At 44.0% G+C, this 21,359-nt stretch overlaps 1 protein-coding gene and 1 long non-coding RNA gene across 6 annotated transcripts in view; one reads left to right on the forward strand and one right to left on the reverse strand.

Annotated features, from left to right (window-relative positions):
• The window catches only part of BIRC6 (baculoviral IAP repeat containing 6), a 339,419-nt gene that overhangs the window by 47,830 nt on the left and 270,230 nt on the right, over positions 1 to 21,359 (forward strand). For all 5 annotated transcript variants that reach the window (XM_075924970.2, XM_089776902.1, XM_089776900.1 and 2 more), the window contains exon 11: positions 14,241 to 14,390. In XM_075924970.2, coding sequence (XP_075781085.1) covers positions 14,241 to 14,390 — 150 coding nt within the window. The remainder of the gene's footprint in view (positions 1 to 14,240; positions 14,391 to 21,359) is intronic.
• Positions 14,377 to 19,608, reverse strand: LOC112547152 (uncharacterized). Its single transcript, XR_003090894.3, has 3 exons — positions 19,452 to 19,608; positions 18,932 to 18,984; positions 14,377 to 14,577 (listed from the first exon to the last, which is right to left on the reverse strand). It is a non-coding gene; the product is annotated as an uncharacterized LOC112547152 (long non-coding RNA).

Below are 21,359 nucleotides of genomic sequence, written 5' to 3' on the forward strand. Positions count from 1 at the left end.
TCCTACACAGCGGAATTGTTTGCTTTTGGGCCCTTAACAACGTCCCTTTGAAATACTTCCAACTCTCCTCAGTTGTTTTTCCCTTCAGTCTTGCTTCCCATGGGACCTTACCTACAAGCTCTCTGAGCTTATCAAAATCTGCCTTCCTGAAATCCATTACCTCAATTGTGCTGGTCTCCCTTCTACCTTACCTTAAGATCATGAACTCTATTATTTCATGATCACTGTCCCCTATACTGTCTTCCACTTTCAAGTTCTCAACTAGTTCCTCCCTATTGGTTAAAATCAAATCCAGAACAGCTTCTCCTCTGGTAGCTTTTTCAACCTTCTGAAACAGAAAATTGTCTCCAATGCAGTCCAGAAACTTATTGGATAGCCTGTGCCCCGCTATGTTAGTTTCCCAACATATGTCTGGATAGTAGAAGTCCCCTATCACCACCAAATCTTGGGCTTTGGATAGTTTTGTTAATTGTTTAAAAAAGGCCTCATCCACCTCTTCCACCTGGCTAGGTGTCTTGTAGTAGACTCCTTGCATGACATCACCCTCGTTTTTTACCCCTTTTAGCTTAACCCAGAGACTCTCTACACAGCTATCTCCTACGTTCATCTCCACTTCAGTCCAAGTGTGTACATTTTTAATATACAAGGCAACCCCTCCTCCCTTTTTTCCCTGTCTGTCCTTCCTGAGCAAGCCGTACCCTTCCATACCAACATTCCAATCGTGCATCCCATCCCACCAGGTTTCTGTAATACCAATGATATCATAGTTGTATTTATTTGTTAGCAATTCCAGTTCTTCCTGCTTATTACCCATACTTCTCGCTTTTGTATATAGGCATCTAAGATACTGATTTGATCTTGCCTCCCTGTTGTGCCCTGACCCTCCTTTCTCCTTGCCGTTATAGGCCGTAGTCCCCCCCCATTTCCAACCTATCTCCCAGTCCCGCACATTCAGCACTTACCTGTGGGCTTTGCTCACCTGTCCCCGTCGAACCTAGTTTAAAGCCCTCCTCACAAGGTTAGCCAGTCTGTGTCCAAACAAGGCCTTCCCGCTCCTGGAAAGGTGAACTCCATCTCTGCCAAGAATGCTTAACCCTTTCTGGTCATGGGCAGAGAGATTTAGGTTGGACACCAAAAAAACCTTCTAAACTGATAGGGTTCTTACGCATTGGAATATGATGCCTAGAGAGTTGTGCAATCTCTAGCATCGGAGATTTGAAAGAACAGGTTAGACAAACATCTGTCAGGGATTGCTTAGATGATACTTAACCTTGCCATGAACGTAGGGGACTGGACTGGACGATGTCTTGAGGTCTCTTCCAGACCTACGATTCTAACATTACGCAGTATTTCATTATTAGTTTCAGCAGTGCCACATACAAGAGTAAAATTTTCTCCATTCTCCTCCTCACTACTCCTGTATTTGTGTCCTAGGATTGCATTAGACCTTTTCGCCACAGCATTGCACTGGGATTTTAGTTTCAGTTCTGTCCGTGACATCCAAGATATAAAGCCCCATTCTGTGGGTATGGCCTGTGTTTTTTCCCCTAGATCAGGGGTTGGCAACCTTTTCAAACCAAAGAGCCAAACTACATCAATATTGAGAACAAATGATCAACAAAGAGCCGTATAAGACAGCCCACGTGCATGACTGAAAATAAACAATTTAATACTATTGGTAACTGACATAATTAATAATAGCAGAACTGAAACATTTTACTCACAGGTTTTATTTAATGGGACTTCTGCTGCTGCATCTTTTTGCACGTTTCTTTGAAGTTTACATCATAAGTGGTCAAATCCAGCTTCATGCATGCATTCAGGCTGTTTTCTGTCAATCTTATGGCAGGGGGCTGGGATTGCGGGGGAGGGAAGGAGTCTGGGTTGGGATGTATAAGGGGCTCAGGGCAAGAGACTGGGGTGTACGATGAACTCAGGGCAAAAGGTTGGGGTATTTGGAGGTGTAGGTGTGTTATGGCAGAGGACTAAGGATGTGGGGGTGCAAGAGTGGGGATGTGGGAGTATGTGAGGTCCAGGTGTATGATGAGCTCAGGGTTGGCACGTGTGTGGGTGGGGGTGCAGGAGCATTATGATGCTGTGTCCACATGGGGGCTGGGCCCCAACTGGGGGCTTGTTGGCCAGGCTTCATTTTAAAATAAAGTAAAATATTATGTCCAACACACAAGGTTTCAACATTGTCTTTATCTCTGGCAGGAGAGGGGAACCTTTTTTTTGGGTCATGAGCCACTGACCCACAGAAAAATCAGTCAGGGACCACAAAAGTGAGAAGTCCTCCTCCCCTCCAAAACCCCCAACCTTCCCTGATGTGACCCCTTACACTCCCACTTGAAACACTTCATGCCCCTGGTGCTCCAGACCCATAATGGGAGCAGGGAGGACTGAGGATTTTCATGTGGGGAAAGGAAAAGGCTGCCTCACCAAGCCATTTTTAGCCTGTTTGTTCTTTTGCTTGCCAGATCCTGTACGGAGGCTTGCGGCTTTCTCCTCCCACTCGCCCTTTCTGCAGGAAGCTGGCAATGGTGTTCCAGGCTTGTGGGGGCCGTAAGGTTGTAGCACCAGCACTGGCTCCCTGATGCCCAGGGAGGAAGGTGGGGACTGATTTGGGGCTCCAGAAGAGCCCTACCTGGCTCCCTAGTGAGCCATATTTGGCTTCCGAGCCATAGGTTGCCGACCCCTGCCCTAGATACATGACCTTACATTTGGCTGAATAAGCATTTTTTTTTTTTTTTGAGTGGGCATAGCTAACCTAGTGATCCCAGCCACTCTGTATAATTGCCTGGTTTTCATCTGCCATTCCACCAGTCTGTGTCCTAAGCAAATTTTATCAGCAAGGATTTTATATTTTATTTCCAGAGCATTGCTAAATGTTGAATAGTGTTGTAGAGTAATGCACATCCTTGCAGAACCCCCATCGAATCATTTCCATTTGATGTTTCCCCACTGACACCTGCCTTTTGAGATGAGCCTGTTCTTAATACTTTGTATTCTTTGATATTGTATAGTGCTAATGTTTCAATTAGAATGTTGTGCAGAACTACGTTGAAAAGTCTTACAAAAATTTTATTACGTTTATGCAGATACTTTATCAGGCAAACCCTTACTCTAATTAAAGAATTAAATGAGGTTTGTGTGATGACCTATTTTCTATAAAAGTATGTTGATTGGCATTACAGGCAGCCCCCGGATTACGTACAAGATAGGGACTGTAGGTTTGTTCTTAAGTTGAATCTGTATGTAAGTTGGAACTGGCGTCCAGATTCAGCCGCTGCTGAAACTGATCAGTTTCAACAGCGGCTGAATCTGGACGCCAGGTCTGACTTACATACAGATTCAACTTAAGAACCCCAGGCATCCCCAAGTCAGCTGCTGCTGATACTGATCAGCGGCTGATTCCACGAAGCCCGGGGCAGGGGCTTCCTGTAGTCAGCCACTGGTCAGTTTCAGCAGCGGCTGACTTGGGGACGCCTGGGGCAGAGCAGCTGGGGTGCTGCTGGGTTGGTCCAGTAGCGCCGCCGCTCCTCGGCACTACTGGACCAACCCAGCAGCACCCAAGCTGCTCTGCCCCAGGCGTCCTGATTCAGCCGCTGCTGAAACTGACCAGCAGTGGCTGAATCAGGATGCCTGGGGCAGAGCAGCTGGGGTGCTGCCTGGTTGGTCCAGTAGCGCCCAGAGCGGCGCTACGGGACCAACTGGCAGCGCCCCAGCTGCTGTACCACAGGTGTCCGGAGCAAAGCCGCGGAGCCCGGGGGCAGCGGGACAGCCCAGACGCGCCGTGGCTGTCCTGCTGCCCTTGGGCTCCGTGGCTTTGCTCTGCTTTGCTCCCCGTCCCCCTGGTCTGTAGACCAGGGGGACGGGGAGCAAAGCGGTGGAACACGCGGGCAGCGGACAGCCCAGACGCGTCTGGGCTGTCCGCTGCCCACGTGTTCCGCCGCTTTGCTTCCTCTCCCTGGTCTGCTGGAGACCAGGGAGAGGAAGGGCCCCGTTCGTAACTGCGGATCCGACATAAGTCGGATCCGCGTAACTCGGGGACTGCCTGTAATTAACTTCCTATCTCTTTATTCTTCGGTGAATTAGGTTTTCCATAATTTTGCCCAGGAGTGTTGTCAAGCTGCAGCCTATAGTTACTTGGCTCACCTTGCATATTGGCACCAGATTACCACTCTCCTGGTCTTCTAAATTTTCCCCTGTACTCCCAAGACTTATTAAAAAAACAATAGCAGGCTATAGCTCTCTTCACCCAGCTCTCTTAGGACTCTTAAGTTATCTGGGCCTATTGACTTTAAAATGTTTATCCTTAGCAGATACTGTTTAGTATTCTCCTTAACTGCTAATGGAGTAGAAAGTAATTCACATTTGAATGTGATAAAAGCATATCATGCTGCTTTTCAAATATGAAACATGAATAATTGCCAAGGTTTGTTGTTTTTTCACTGCAGCATTACCAGTAATATTACATCTTCATCTAGACTTATACAATTGCTAGAATTTATTTTGTCACCAATATCCTTATTGACCATAGCCCTGCCAGCCATAGATTTTTCTCCTGATGTTAGCTTCCCATAATTTTCTGCATTTCATAGCTTATATAAAATTAATTGCACATTATTATCAGCTTCCCTTTTTTCCCCATTGTTTTGTTGCTGCTGCTTTCACTTTGCTACTGAACCAGGTTTGGCTTTTAGGTAAAGTTGCCCTCTGTTGATTGTGGAATTATGACTTTTTGAGCATCTAAACTTTCAGTGCTCTTACTTGGATTTTTTTCTTGGTAAATTTTTCTAATAATTTTACTAAGCTTTGGGAAATTAGTCCTTTGGAAGCTTCATTTAGATGCGACGAGGAGTCCTGTGGCACCTTATAGACTAACTGAAGTGTAGGAGCATAAGCTTTCGTGGGCAAAGACCCACTTCGTCAGATGCATGCATGCATGCATCTGACGAAGTGGGTCTTTGCCCACGAAAGCTTATGCTCCTACACTTCAGTTAGTCTATAAGGTGCCACAGGACTCCTCGTCGCTTTTGCAGATTCAGACTAACACGGCTACCCCTCTGATACTTCATTTAGATGGAATTCGTTTAACATTTACAGATTATTTTTAACTTAGTCTCAAAACATTTTCCAAAGAGAAAAATGCATTTTGTGAATAATATACCTGTCTATAATCACCATATTGTGAAAGCTACATGGGATTGGGCTTGGTCAATTTGTAGATGGGAGTTGAAAGAAAACCAGTTCCTCTAAGAGGAAGGTGATTAAAGTGAAATACTTAATCTTTGAACTGGCTATAAATCTATAACTCTGCATGATGTAAGCATGCATTTTGCTGAGATTGGTGCTGTCTTTTTGAAAGATATTACGGAAGTATTATGGTAAAAGATTTCATGCTAGTTTTGAAGAGTTAGCATCAACCACAATATTCTGGTGAGATGATAAATCTGAGTAATCACGTTTGTACAGTTGTAAACTTTATTTTGTCATTGTTAATGTGCATACATTTACCATGCCAAGTATTAAGGAATCTTAGTCATAATACAGTAATTCCTCATTAAACACTATAGATGCATTTCTGAAAATGTTCATGCTAAGTGAAAATGTGCTATGTGGGGTCAATTTTCCCATTAAAAATAATGGAAAAGGTGGGGGTTGCTTTTCAGATGGTGGTGGCAAAGTCAATTTTTTGTTGGTGCTGAGTTGTCAGCATCAACATTAGATATCTAGAAACACAAGTCGCTGTGGTTTCTTAAAACACAAAGATAAACCACGTGAATGAGCAGAGGAGCGCTGTGACCACATGTATTCATCCGCTCATGCGTATTACCCTGTTTTCACCAACTTCTACCGCTGTGCAGAGTAGTCCGCCGCTTGATTGTTTTTGTGTTATTTCGGGGACGCTCGTGTTGTTGAAAAAACATTCCCTAAAAAAAATCGTGCTATTGCAAAAACGTGTTAAGCGGGCACATGTTTAACGAGCAATTACTGTATGTATTTGTTACCATAAAAATGTGTTTATTGGGTCATTTTTTTCATGAATTCTGTGCAAATTCCAGAAATACCTTTTGTAATGGTTGCTATCTGATTTGGATGTGTAAGGCATGTCTCACATTTTTTTCATTGAAATATTTTCTTGATGCTACTGATGATGATGGAGCTGTCCTTTTTAAGAAATGAGCTATTGCACATCTGTCTGCTAGTAGCAGTTGTGTTAGATCATTTTTCTTAGTAACCTTGTTTGGTTTGTAAAGTAATAGAATCATTGTCTCCCTTTTTTGCATTTTCCTTAGCTTAAGTGGAGAGAGACACGATAGTCTGCACAAGTTGATGAGGTTTCGGCTTTGCTTTAAATACTTTTCTGTTTTTTCAAAATGGTGTGTGTCTTAGTCTAAATTTAACAGTAAGAGTTCATTCTAGCATGAGGAGAAGAGGCCCTTTGAAGTGGCCTTTGCCATGATTAATTTTTCTATTTAAGAATCTAGCAAAAGATTTGATGTGATGGTTTACTCACAAGCAAGTCAGAATTAATAATTATTTTGTTTTAATTTACATAATTATATTGTGGAAGCCTCCCTCCCTCCTGCTCCCATATATTAGGTAATTTGGATTAAATGACCCTGGTTGAATTCTTGGATTGTTCTGATACAGGTGAGTGGGGGGCGGGGGGGGGGGAGAGAGAGAGGCTGCTTTGTGTCGGTATCAAATTCTGTATCTGAAGTATTACTTCCCTTTTGTGTTGGTCTAAATTGTTCAGGTAGCAAAATCAATGCACTAATTTGATATTTAAGTTTTCTTCAGTTTCTTCCCCTTGTTTTTTGGGATGGCCATTATATCAAGATTTATTTTGGGATGACCATGATTCAGTTAATGCTGATCTTAACTGAACTGTTCAGGCTCACTGGTACTACAGGTTGAAGATCTCTAGTCAGCACTCCCTGGTCCGGCAACACCCCTAAATGTCTTCTAAGAGCCTAGTAAGCAGTGGAAGTTTTGGTAATGATGCTAGACAATACTGATCTCCTGAGGTTCAGCAAATTCTCTTGTTCAGCACCTGTCAGGTCCTGAGGGTGCTGGACTAAAGAGGTTCAACCTGTATTTTAAATGTGTTTCTACGTGTAATAAGTAGCTGAAAAGTAACACACAATCCTTCTCCCTGGCATGTTAAATAGACAACTAAGATTGTAGACAAGCTCTTTGCCAGGTTAGAAAGTGGGGAATCTATAAGAATCTGTCTGAAAACTGCAAATAAAGCCACTTAATTGATACAGAAAGCAGTAGTAGAGGAAAATATTTCAAGTTTTTTTGTGGTAGAATAGATTTAGAAAACTGCTAGCAGATTTAATACTATTAGTCCAGATTGAGTAGAATGTGTTAGTGGGCTGGATAGACTTGAAAATTGGTGATACTTTATGGTTTCAGAATGGTTTATTTGTGATATTATTATCACAACAATATATTAGTGCTGGCTTGTTGGTAATATTATACAAATGTTTTGTTGGAAATTTCATTTAATAATGCTGTTTTTGTGTTTACGTAGTGTGTATGGGAAATTAAGTTTTGACGTGGTCTCTTCTTAAAAATGAAACTTGATCACAATCTATTCTTTGATTTTTATTCAGAAACCCAGAACCTTTCATAAATATGGATAACTCATGAATTGCTAAATTTTCAAACTCCCAGCTGGCAAGCTGGCAAAGCTGTCAGGTCAACTTGCCAAAAGTCAACAAAACAACTGGGTACAAACTGTTTTTTCTTTTTTCCATTTCAAAATTGCCAGTAAATACAGAAATAGTTTGTTTGCAGACTAAGCTAGTATGCATGTGAGAAATTTTGTGTCTCCGTTATTTTGTACCTTGTGCTTAAGCCATGTATGCTGCTTCTGAACTAGCTGTATCTTTGGTAGTGACCAAACAGAATCCTGCAAGCTTACAACAAGTTTTCTTTTGGTGACAAGTTGTATTAACCATGTTAGTAATGAACAGTAGTGTAGTTAAATTCAGTAAGTTATACCCGGGCTTGAAAAACATATTTGCCTTGCATGCAGAACATTTTCATGGATGTTGCTAAGGGGCAGTTAGTTATTTCTTTGGAGGAGAGGTTTGAAGAGAAAAAGGCAGCCTAAGAATTGCCTGTGTGGATTTTCTCCCCCTTCAGGTGGAGAGAGATGGGGGTACTCGAGCAACGAATATGATCCATCTCTGTTAAAAAAAGGAGAGGGAGATTGAAGAGCCCAATTACTGGAGGGTGCTGCTGCTTTTTCCAGGGGGTAGTGAGAAGTTGAGTAGCTCATATAAAGAGGAGTTACTGGGAGGCTGTTGGCTTCCTGCATGTCCAGGAATGCAGCAGCTGCAAAGGAGTGTAGCAAAGAGATAGAAGGCTATCGGTTAATTCAGGAAAGTGAGTTCAGAATTAATTAACAGAAGGATGAAGAGATCACAGAACTCATTAATGAGAGAGAGACCAGAATTTGTATGTTTGCACTGGGGGTACAGAGTCAATAGTGGGGAAGTGAAGTGGCATTGTACATTAAATAGTAAAGGTGGTTAGAGAAGACGGGCAATGATAGCTCAAGTTAAGGAATTAAAAAAATAAGCTTTGATCTGCAAGTTGAAATATAGTCCCTCTGGTTGGAAGGCGTTCAGAGACCATAAGAATGGCCATACTGGGTCAGACCAAAGGTCCATCCAGCCCAGTACCCTGCCTGCCAACAGTGGCCAATGCCAGGTGCCCCAGAGGGAGTGAATCGAACAGGTAATGATCAAGGGATCTCTCTCCTGCCATCCATCTCCACCCTCTGACAGACAAAGGCTAGGGACACCATTCCTTACCCATACTGGCTAATAGCGATTTATGGACTTAACTGCCATGAATTTATCTAGTTTTCTTTTTTAAACCCTGTTATACTCCTACCCTTCACAACCTCCTCAAGCAAGGAGTTCCTGAAATTGGCTATGGGTTGTGAGAAGAAGAACTTACTTTTTATTTGTGTTAAACCTGTTGCCCATTAGTTTCATTTGGTGGCCCCTAGTTTTTATATTATGGAAACAAGTAAATAACTTTTCCTTATTCACTTTCTCCACACCACTCATGATTTTATATACCTCCATCATATTCCCCCTTAGTCTCCTCTTTTCCAAGCTGAAAAGTCCCAATTTCTTTAATCTCTCTTCACATGGGGCCCGTTACAAACCCCCCTAATCATTTTAGTTGCCCTTCTCTGAACCTTCCCTAATGCCAAAATATTTTTTTGAGGTGAGGAGACTACATCTGTATGCAGTATTCCATATGTGGGTGTACCATGGATTTATATAAGGGCAATAAAATATTCTCCATCTTATTCTCTAGCCCTCTTTTTAATGATTCCTAACAGCCTGTCTGCTTTTATGACTGCTGCTGCACGCTGCATGGATGTCGTCTTCAGAGAACTATCCACGATGACTATAAGATCTCTTCTGATTAGTTGTAGCCAAATTAGCCCCAATCATATTATATGTATAGCTGGGGTTATTTTTCCTAATGTGCATTACTTTACATTTATCCAAATTAAATTTCATTTGCCATTTCGTTGCCCAGTCACTTAGTTTGGTGAGATCTTTTTGAAGTTCTTCACGGTCTGCTTTGGTCTTAACTAACCTTGAGCAGTTTAGTATCGTCTGCAAACTTTGCCACCTCACTGTTTACCCCTTTCTCCAGATCATTTATGAATAAGTTGAATAGGATTGGTCCTAGGACTGACTCTTGGGGAACACCACTAGTTACACCTCTCCGTTCTGAAAATGTACCATTTATTCCTACTCTTGTTTCCTGTCTTTTAACCAGTTCTCAGTCCATGAAAGGATCTTCCCTCTAATCCCATGACAACTTAATTTACATAAGAGCCTTTGGTGAGGGACCTTGTCAAAGGCATTCTGGAAATCTAAGTACACTATATCCACTGGATCCCCCTCGTCCACATGTTTGTTGACTCCTTCAGAGAACTCTAATAGATTAATAAGACATGATTTCCCCTTACAGAAACCATGTTGATTTTTGCCCAACAATTTATGTTCTTCTATGTGTCTGACAATTTTATTTTTTACTATTGTTTCAACCAATTTGCCCAGTACTGATGTTAGACTTACCAGTCTGTAATTGCTGGGATAGCCTCTAGAGCCCTTTTAAAATACTGGCATTACATTAGCTATCTTCCCATCATTGGATACAGAAGCTGATTTAAAGGATAGTTGTTAGTTTGCAATTTCACATTTGAGTTCTTTCAGAAGTCTTGGGTGAATGTCATGTGGGCCCAGTGACTTGTTACTGTTAAGTTTATCAATTAATTCCAAAACCTCCTCTAATGACACTTCAATCTGTGACAAGTCCTCAGATTTGTCACCTACACAGGATGGGTCAGGTTTGGGAATCTCCCTAACATGCTTAGCCGTGAAGACTGAAGCAAATAATTCATTTAATTTCTCTGCAATTACTTCATCTTTAAGTGCTTCTTTTGTATCTCGATCGTCCGGGGCCCCACTGGTTGTTTAGCCGGCTTCCTGCTTTTGATGTACTTAAACATTTTATTACCTTTTGAGTTTTTGGCTAGCTGTTCTTCAAACTCCTTTTTGGCTTTTCTTATTACATTTTTACACTTAATTTGTCAGTGTTTATGCTTCTTTCTATTTACCTCACTAGGATTTGACTTCCAGTTTTTAAAAGATGTCTTTATCTCTCACTGCTTCTTTTACACGGTTAAGCCATGGTGAATCATAGAATCATAGAGCCGGAAAAGACCTCAGAAGGTCATCAAGTCCAGTCCCCTGCTCTAGGCAGGACCAATCCCAACTAAATCAACCCAGCCAGGGCTTTGTCAAGACGAGACTTAAACATCTCTAGGGATGGAGACTCCACTACTTCCCTAGGTAACCCATTCCAGTGCTTCACCACTGTCCTAGTGAAATAGTTTTTCCTAATATCCAACCTGGACCTCTCCCACCTCAATGTGAGACCATTGCTCCTTGTTCTGCCATCTGTCACCACTGAGAACAGCCTTTCTCAATCCACTTTGGAAGCTCACTTCAGGAAGTTGAAGGCTGCTATCATATCCCCCCTCACTCTTCGCTTCTGCAGACTAAACAGACCCAACTCCCTAAGCTGCTCTTCATAGGTCATAAGCTCCAGCCCCCTAATCGTTTTGGTTGCCCTCTGCTGGACCCTCTCCAATGTGTCCACATCCTTTTTGTAGTGGGGGGCCCAGAACTGGACACAATACTCCAGATGTGGCCTCACCAGAGCCGAATAAAGGGGAATAATCACATGTCTGAATCTGCTGGCAATGCTCCTCCTTATTGAAACCTAATATGCCATTTGCCTTCTAGGCTACAAAGACACACTGTTGACTCCTATCCAGCTTCTCATCCACTGTAATCCCTAAGTCCTTTTCTGCAGAACTGCTACTTAACCAGTCAGTCCCCAGTCTGTAACTATGCTTGGGATTCTTCTGTCCCAAGTGCAGGACTCTGCACGTGTCCTTGTTGAACCTCATCAAATTTCTTGTGGCCCAATCCTCTAATTTGTCTAAGTCACTCTGGACCCTATCTCTGCCCTCAAGCATATCTACCTCTCCCCCTAGCTTAGTGTCATCTGCAAACTTGCAATCCACCCCCTCATCTAGGTCATTAATGAAGATATTGAACAAAACGGGTCCTAGAACCAAACCTTGGGGCACTGCGCTAGAAACCAGCCATCATTCTGACAGCGAGCGGTTGATCACTACCCGCTGGGCCCAGCCTTCTAGCCAGCTTTCTATCATCTTACCATCCATTTATCCAATCCATATTCCCTTAACTTGCTGGCAAGAATATTGTGGGAGACGGTATCAAAAGCCTTGCTAAAGTCAAGGTATATCACATCCACTGACTTTCCCATGTCCACAGAGCCAGTTACCTCATCATAGAAGCTAATCAGATTGGTCAGGCACGACTTGCTCTTTGTGAATCCATGCTGACTATTCCTAATCACTTTCCTCTCTTCCAAGTGCCTCAAAATGGATTCCTTAAGGATCCCTTCCATGATTTTTCCAGGAACCGAGGTAAGACTGACCGGCCTATAGTTCCCTGGATTGTCCTTCTTCCCTTTTTTGAAGATGGGCACTACATTTGCCTTTTTCCAATCATCCAGGATTTCTCCTGATCTCCACGACTTGTCAAAGATAATGGCCAAAGGCTCCTCAATGACATTTGCCAACGACCTCAGTACCCTCAGATACATTAAATCCGAACACATGGATTTGTATACGTTTAGCTTTTCTAAGTAGTTCCTAACCTGTTCTTTACCCACCAAGGGCTGTCAATCTTCATCCCTTCTTGCATCACTATAGCCTCTCTGTGCATCTGGAAGACGTTTAGTCACTTGGATATGGCTCGAGCAGTGAAACTTGCTTTGTATGAGCCAAGGCTGGCCCTACCATGAGGTGAACCAAGGTGGCTGCCTAAGATGCCAGACTGTAGGGGGGCATCACTAGGACCGAGTTCGTAGGAAATTGTCTGCTGCTGGTGCATATGTATTCTCTCCTCTCTAGATGCACAGAGATGGTGGAGTGCTGTGCTGGAGGAAGGAGGGCACGAGACACGGCAGGCAGGAAGGAGAAAAGGTGGCTTGGGGGCATCATTTCAGCTCCCCACCTCAAGTGCCAAAATGTTGTGGGCCGAGCACTACTCTTGATACATGGTTTATGAGAGCTACTCAAAAGTGCAGAATATCAGCAGCAAACCAATGGGAATTCTGTTGACTCTATTTTTCTGGGACCTAGCAAAGAGACAGTGTATCCGTTGGGCATCAAGATTATAAATAAAAGGTGAAAAGTCTGCACAAGGTCATCTCTAGCTTTTTTTTGCTTGCCAAGGCAATATTACTCTACTCACTAGTGATGTTAAAAAGTAGTTAATTAGGTACGTGTGTAACTGTTAAACATCTTAGCAGTTATAGCTGCAAGCTCAGCAGTATGACATTTTTACTGCAGAGGCTACAGCGCAGCCTGCTCCCTGGGAATGGGGCCGGCAGCCAATGTGCTCCGAGAGTCAGCGCCTGACTGTTGACTCCATTACTGTGAAGCCATCTGTACTGTGGGTTCTGCAGTATAAGCTCAATACTGCAGAGCCTGCAGTGCACAGCAACAGCCAGCTGCCCAAGAGCTTGTGTGTGCTGGAAGCCAGCTTTTAAACTGGCTCTTAAAGCATACTGGCTCCTGCTTTCCAGCCCCGTTCCTGGGGAGTCAGCTGCCAGTCCCTGCTGCCTCTGATACAGTGGCAGCTAGCTCCCTGGGAGTGGGGCTCGAAGCCAGTATGTAATAGTTATGGTAACCGATGAGGTCATGCTTTTTGGTTAACCGTTTAAATGGTTACACTATTACATTCCTACTACACACTTAGTATTTAGTGGACAAGTGCATTTTTCAAGTCCTGACTATAAGAAGTTGAGGAACTTGTAGTTTATTGGGAATATATTCAGTTGACCTGAATGGGTTTCTAGTTGAAATGTTGGTGGCCTACCATGTATTATGGCAAGATTTCAATGATACGATACTTATGAAAGGCTACTTGGAGTTGGTTTTGGTTTTATTTCATGTGTCCTTTTGAGAGTCCTTTCTGCTGCTGTTTCTTTGCTTCATAACCATTAGCAGATGGAATGAACATTTGCATGGCTGTTGCTGTATTTTTTTTTCTGGTAAAGTTTAAAAATATGCAGAAGCACATGAACAGTGTTGTGATATTCCAGCTCTGCTGGCTTCAAATGCTTTGCAACTAGTAGAGTCTTCTGGCACCATAAAAATTAACATATTCATTTAAGTGTAAGTTTTTGTGGGATAGAACCCATTTCTCCAGATCCATGAAATGGGTTCAGTTTGGCAGGGGTGTGTGTGTGTGTGTGTGTGTGTGTTACATTAATACACAGGATCATTATGTTACTTAGATAACCATGTAACTATTAAAAATTCTAGTGGTTATACGCTGTGTCCTCTGCTGTATGAAGTTTATACTGCAGAGCCTGCAGTGCAGCCAGCTCCCTGGGATTGCCACAGGATGTCTCCTGTTTTTTGCTGAAACAGACTAAGAAGGCTACTCTTCAATTTGCATCTGCTTTATGTAATGACTAAACAATCATGTGTACTCCTTAACTAAAAGTGAATTTGAACAAAGATGATTATTTGAGGTAAACTTGTCTTAAACTACTTGTTAATGTCAACCACATTTTAGGTGGAGAGCTTCACTTCCTTCAGATTGGAGGAACCTGTGATGATATAGATGAAGCTGATATACTTGTGGATGGATCCCTTTCTAAAGGGGTTGAACAAGCATCAGAAGGCATGAAGCCCTTATCTAACCCGTCTAGTCCAGGCATTACAGGTAAAACATTCACATTTAAACATAACAAAATACATTAACCATATGGAGGTATGTTCTTGTTTTTAGTACATCAGGTGGTCATCAGTAGTCCACATGGTTTCATAACGATGGTTGCTAATTCAATATTCATCCCAATACACTTTATCTTTGTACTAGCAGATGTACTCGATGTTGCTCAGGTCTGTAACTAAAGGAATTTTTTTTTTTTTTTTGGAAAAATAAAAATATACATGGGTTATTTCATTATTGTATTTTTCAAAAAGCAAGTAAAACGAAGGTTGGAGTGCGAGTTTGGGGCTGAGGGAGGGGCAGGGTTAGGGTGACTAATGGCAGAGGGTGGGAAAGTGTGGGAGGGTACTCAGGGCAGGAGGAGGAGAAGTCAAAGCATGTTGGAGGTACAGGACTCAGCATGGGGTTGGGAGGTGTAGGGGGGTGCCTACTGGGCCTACCCATGGTGTCAAGGGCAATGCTCCAACGGCAGTGATTCCCAGGGGGCCAGGGCAGTGCTCCCCTGCCAGCAGACGAACCCAGTTGCTCTTCCCTGTGGCCTGCAAGCTATCTGGTAGAGACCAGGGTCCAGAGGCTGCTGCCCTTTCCAGTGGCCAACCCCCTTGTCCCCCCCTCTCCTGCAGGCTGTCTGGGAGGGCGAGTGTCCAGGGCCTCCTCCAGCACCCTCCATCCCCCTTTCCCCCGTGACCTGCAGGGGATCAAGGCTCCAGGGGCTGTCCCCCTACAGCTGTCCTCCCTGCAGCTGTCCAGGGGGCTCAGGCTCTGGGGGTTGCTCCTGGCCTCCAGTGGCAATCCTGCATGGCCTCCCCCACAGCCTGCAGGCTAGACTCTGGAGGATATGCTCTTCTCCAGTGCCCTCCCACTACCTGCTGGCTTTCCACAGGGGAGGGTGTAGGCTCCAGGTTTGGGGCAGAGGGCACCTTCTTGGTGTGCTGGTAGACAAGATGGCAGAGCTCCAGCCTTGCTGACTACTCTTTTGGTGCTACAGCTGCCCCAGTGGCCACTTTCAATATTGCATCCCTCGCTTCTCTGTGCCCTTCCCTTGCACATTGCTGCTCTCTCTGCACCCAGACATTCCATGTTATGAGAAATAGTCCTAGCACTTCCCATTTTCCAGGCACAGCTAAACCCTGACCTTACTTTGTTAGGGGAGGAGGAAGCTGCATTCCAAATATAATGATCTTAGCTCTTACTGGTTAGGAGAAGTTTGTGAACAAGTGGTCAAACAGACAGGCACACTCTAAAGTGAGTGAGTGAAAAGTGGGGTGGAATATAAATGTGGAAAAGACAGACTTTTATCACTGCCAAAGCTAACCTTGCTATACTGTTTAAATAAGCTTATCAACTCATTTTGTTGAATTAGTATCATGCATTCAATATGTAACTGTTGTCTTGACAGGATTTATGATGCAGCTACTATATACTACAGTCTAACAAACAAAATTTTAAACATGGTAGAAAAATCATATATTGTATCCTGAACACGAGAGTTGACTTGGGACCCAGTGTTTCTTATATTTTTAGAAGCCTTTTTGTGGTGTGAAAGAATATTAAATTATGATATTTATTAAGCAAAAAAAAGAGAGTGAAGCTTATTTATTGTATACAGCTCTCTATATCATTGGTTAATCTTGGATTTCCAGAATACTCTAATGCTATCTTTCTGGGAGTTTTTAAAAGCATTTTAAATTTGTAAACTGAAGGTACTTTCATGTGGAATTACTAATCTGCTGAACAAGAAACTCAGTTATTTATAGTCATTTTTCTGAAAGAACTGGACCTGAATAAATGGAAGGTGCCATTCCCTCAATTAGGGTTACTAACATAGCTTCTGCAGTTTCTTTTGATTAGTTTCCTCTTTCTGTAAACGTTTCTCCCACCTTTATTGGGACTTAACGTTGTTGCAGTTATTAGCTTCGTTGAAATACTGAGCTGCTAGCTGGAAAAAATCACTTCTTCCCCTAGTGGAAAGGAAGCAGCTGACTTTCTCCCTCTCCAACAATCCAGTTCTCCTCAAACACAATATCTAACTCTTGTCTTCATTGCATTAATTAGTTAAAATTAATACAGTTGATTTATTTCACTGTAGCCTAGCTTGAGTGACAGCAACAGAATACTGTACACTGGAACTGTACAGTGATATGAATAGCTTCACAGCATAACTAGATTTGCTTGCTCGAGCTCTAGCCCGTACCTATATCATACAAGTCAAACCATACACAAGGGACAGACCACTGAGCTCGAGTTTAAAGTTCCACTTAAATTAGTGGTTCTTGCTTCTTTTTTCACTCAGGCTAATACAGTGAAGACAAGCCCATAGTTTGTGGACAGTTGTACAAGTTGATAACTACCTGGATTCTTGCTTTCTCATATATCTTTATTCATTATATGTTTAGCCAGTCAAGTTAAACTTGGGTGTCTCACTGCCACAATGGGGTTGACATAGATGTAAATTATTGTTTTAGTAAAACCATTCTTACAAATGAGAGGAACTAGAATCCTGGTATCACTTACGTTGGCTCTAGTGTTAATAAGAGTTAAAGTGACAGCTAACGTTAGTTACAAAACACGAAGATTGAGTACACAGGAAACAAATCTGTTTAAGTTGAAGTCTTTGTACAATTGCTTTTCATAGTAGGGCCACCCTATAAGCATGTTTGCTCTTGGAGCTTTTTAGAACTAGGGTAATCCTGCATCATCTGTTGATGTATGTATGATTTAGGGATGTTAAAATATGTTTGGGTAAATGTGTACCCACTGAAATTTTCAGCGCTTACACATTTACATGTGGCGGGGGGAGCTGGCTACCTGTGAATACCAGCGCCTGCCTGCCTGCCTTCCCTTCTCCACTCTGCTGCCCTTGTATGAGAGGCAGCAGTGCAGGGGGTGAGCAGGCAGCTCCATAGGAGCCAGTGCTCACCAGGAGTCAGCTTTTAAAAGATGGCTCCCTGTGAGCATCAGCCCTCATCCTCCACCCCAATCCCACCCACTGCTGTTGCCTATCCAAAAAATTAGGATACACCGATTTCACCGAGCACAGAATAAAAAAGACTAAGTCATACTAGGGATGTGAATGTGTATTTGAGTACACAGTTAGTTGATGAGCTTGGTTACACACAGCCTCCCCCCATTCCCACTGCCTCTGTATCAAGGCTGCAGGGATGGGAAGGGAGCTGGTGCTCGCTGGGAGCCAGCTTAAAAACCAGCTTCTGGCGAACACTCTCCTCCCTGCCCCCCACTGCTGCCTCTGTCAGAGGCAGCGAGCGGTGGAGGGCCGGGGGGAGGTGGCAGGGGGCTCCGTACACACACAGCAGTCCTGCCACCCCTCCCACTACTGCTGCCTCTGATACAGAGGTGGTGGTGGGGTAATTGTGTGTAACTAAGAGGGTTAACCGACGAGCCCAGGCTCATTGGTTAACTGTGTTCTCGGATACATGTTCATGGCCCTAGTATTGTTTTGCCTTGGTTTTTTTTTTTTTTTTTTTTAAATCCTGTGCTAGGTGAAATGGGTATATGTGAAATGGGATGGTAATCTTGCCATGATCATCCAGTGCTTGGTCTCCTCAAGATTACTCTACAGCGATAATTACGGTTGAAGAGGAATTTTACTCAGGTGCAGTCTCTCGATGATTTAATCTCACATAGAGAACAGGGATCCTGTGTAGCATACTCTAGCTTCTAATCAGTTTCTTGTTGGTGTTCAAGGCTTTGTAAGGTCACATAACTTGAACAGTTGGGTTCCTGGCTGTCTGGCAGTACCTATTCCCGTTTGGTGCATTGTCACAGTTCAATGGGACGCTTTAAGCTACCATTCCTTGCTTTAGGAGGCGGAGACAGGGTATTATTAAGGAGTGTTCTCCCTTACTCGATCAGACATCTCTGGTTTGTTATCCCTTAGTGTCTAGTAAAATGTAATAGATTTTTGAGAGGTGGTATGTGAAATATAAAGTTGGATTATGGGTCATAACAATTTGCTGGAATTGTTTTTGTTTGGGAGTAGAGTATTAGTGTATTTTGTGTTTTGTGTAGTCCAGTTGTAAGAGCACAGAATACATAAGGCTGAGAGACGCACTAAAATAGTTGCAACCTTTTAAAACTTGCATTTACCTTAAAATAAGGTGGATATTTGGTACCTTTACCTTCTTTTCCTCATTAAGTCTTTTTAAAAATCAAATTGGGTTATGATATGAAAGTCCAGAAGACAATTTGTTGCGCAAGTTATAGGTGAATTGGTTCACCCGTTTCAGTTATTAAAGTTTAGGAGTGTGACGTTTCCATCTTTTCCTTAAATTATATGGTCTTGCCTAAGTTTTACTCCCTTTCTGAGAATTGCTTTTTTTAATCTTTAATTGTTCTACTGCACTTTAGTTAGTTTTAAAATTCAACACCATTCATATTCAAAAAATATCAAGTGTGTCTGGGAAAGTGGAGTGGTGGGGGTGGGGGACAAAATCAGGCTTGGAGGCTGGATCTGGCCCACCAAGGATTTTGCTCTGGCCTTCCCAGCTGATTAGCAGAGTGTGCATACTTACAGCCTGCAGTGTGTATTCAGCTGCCGTACCCCCATCTTGCTCCATCCTGCTGTCTGGAGAGAGTGGGGAGGAGAAGGAGATGAGGGGAGTGTTGAAGACAAAGTGTTCCCCTGCTTCTGTACCCAATCTCTTGCAGAGCAGGGGAGCTGCTTTAGTGTCACGTGTGGATGGTAAGTGACTCAGAAGAGTGCACAGTGAAGGTGAAGGAAGACAATAGAGCAGGATAGATTTCCCTTACAGACGGACAGCATGGCTTCGCTCAGAAACTTGCCCAGCAACAGCCAGCGCGCACAAACTGTCACCCACACCTCCCAGTCTGTTCCATATACACAGTTACTGTCACATACACACTGCCATGCTTGCTCGCACTCGCTCTCTCTCTCTCTCTCTCTCTCTCTCTCGCCCAGAGCCCCACCACTTCCAGGGGCCTGAATCTGGCTTGCAATCACGTGTCAAAATTCATTAGCCCCTCCCCTCCCCCATTTCCCCCCGTCCCCCTCCGGCAAAAATGATTGCCCACCCTTGCATTACATGGCTTCACAATCTGCAAATCTCTGCAAACAGCATTTGGCACTGAGTAGTCTCTGTTTCCATGTGCAACCTGTTTGATCCCAGAACTAACATTCAGTGAGCGTGGGCGACATGGGGTGCAACTCAAACATGAAAAGGGGCTGACTAGGGACAGGACATTAGCCCTGCGGGGCAAGGGTGACTATGGCAGTGACCTAACAAGGCCTTCTGCAGCACATCAGCCTATTGGTTAAAGGGTTGGGAGGCATTGACCTCACAGAGTGACCATGACAACAGCCAGGTAGGACAGGCTGCAGGCCAGAGGCAATTTCAGAGACCCTTGTGGCTTAGCTGCAGGGGAGTCTCCTTCATGAAGTCTACCCTTGAGGACTGAGAGGATTCAGGGTAACGAACATGAGCACAAGGAGGAGCATCTTTGGAGTGTTCTCCTTTCCCACGACTAATTGAGCTAGGAGACAGACATCTCTGTGGAGAAGGTAATAGCCTGTGCGATGTTTGGTGCTGCTGTAGTCTGATTCACCTGGGTGCTGGCCAAATGCAAGGCATGGGAAACATTAGGGATGTGAAAATACATTTATTTAGGTAAACATGTAACTGCTGAAAATGTAAGCAGTTAGACGTTTACGTTTTGGGGGAGAGGCACCACCCCACTGCTGCCTCTATCAAAGGCAGCAGTGTGTGGGAGGGGGGCAGGTGACTCCTGCCTTCCTGCCCCCCGCCCCCGCTGATGCCTCTGATACAGAGGCAGCAGCATGCGTGGTGGGGGAGGGCTTGCATGGAACTGTGCAGGCTCATCAATTAACTGTGTACACAGGTACACATTCATGTCGTTAGGAAATACTAAGTTAAATTGGGAGAAATATTTTCTCACCTAGGCCTTTGTCCATTATCACTGGGGACATTGGAATCTGTCTCTTTGGTTTCCTTTTTCTCCATACGTTCCTGTCCCTCAGAATCTTAGTGCTGATTGGATGAGCTGGGGAGCCAACGACAGGGAGGAGACTGAGGACTTTGTTCACTTTAAGGTCCAGCAAATGAACCAGGGTTTCTGCTTCTCTGCTTTGGTTGACCCTGAGCAGTTCCTGATTTTCTCTGTCAGTTGGGTGTAATAATCTTCTCCTACCTGCCCAATGGCTAGGGAGGTTGGGGATCTGTGAGAGTGGCACTAACATACATAATATGAGGTGTCCTATCATGTGGAGACTTTACAAATGATGATGGGGTGCAGTAGAGCCCTGTTCTTCCAACCTTCCGCTGTGCAGCTTTCCATGTAACCCAACAATTTGCTACATCTGCCTTTCTGTGCAGGGGAAAAGGAGAACCTTTGTGCATGCCTTGCCCCAGCACAATCATTCAGCTCCCATTGGCTGTCCCTGCTCCCATCACAATCTCTCAGCTCCCATTTGCTGGAACCAGCCACAGGGAGCTGAGATTGTGCTGGGGACAAGGACAGATTCTTCTCTCCCCCCACCTGTGTGGTGCAGAGAGGAACATGGAGCTCTGGGGCTATGGCTGAGAACCACCTAGGTAAGTACCTTCTGGCCAGAGCCTGCTTCTGGCTCCCCACCTCTTGCCTCTTTCCACTCCCTGCTCCAAGACACTACCCAATACCACTCTACCCACTGTCTCCAGGTCACAGCTCCCTCCCAGATCCTGCACCCACCCCTTTATCCTTCCCCCAGGCCAGAATCCTTTCCTACACCCCTTCCCCTCCCAGACCCTGCACCCCATTCCCACAACTTAGCCCCCCTACTTCATCCAAATTCCCTCTTCACACCCTATACCATACCCTCTCCTGTACATCAGTACTGCACCCTGAGCAGTGGGGCTTTGGCTTTTTGTCCTGGGCGTCATCAAGCGGCGAGGAGTCCTGTGGCACCTTATAGACTAACTGAAG

Source organism: Pelodiscus sinensis, chromosome 3 (genome assembly GCF_052426305.1).
Source record: "Pelodiscus sinensis isolate ZL-2025 chromosome 3, ASM5242630v1, whole genome shotgun sequence".
NCBI lineage: Eukaryota > Metazoa > Chordata > Testudines > Trionychidae > Pelodiscus > Pelodiscus sinensis.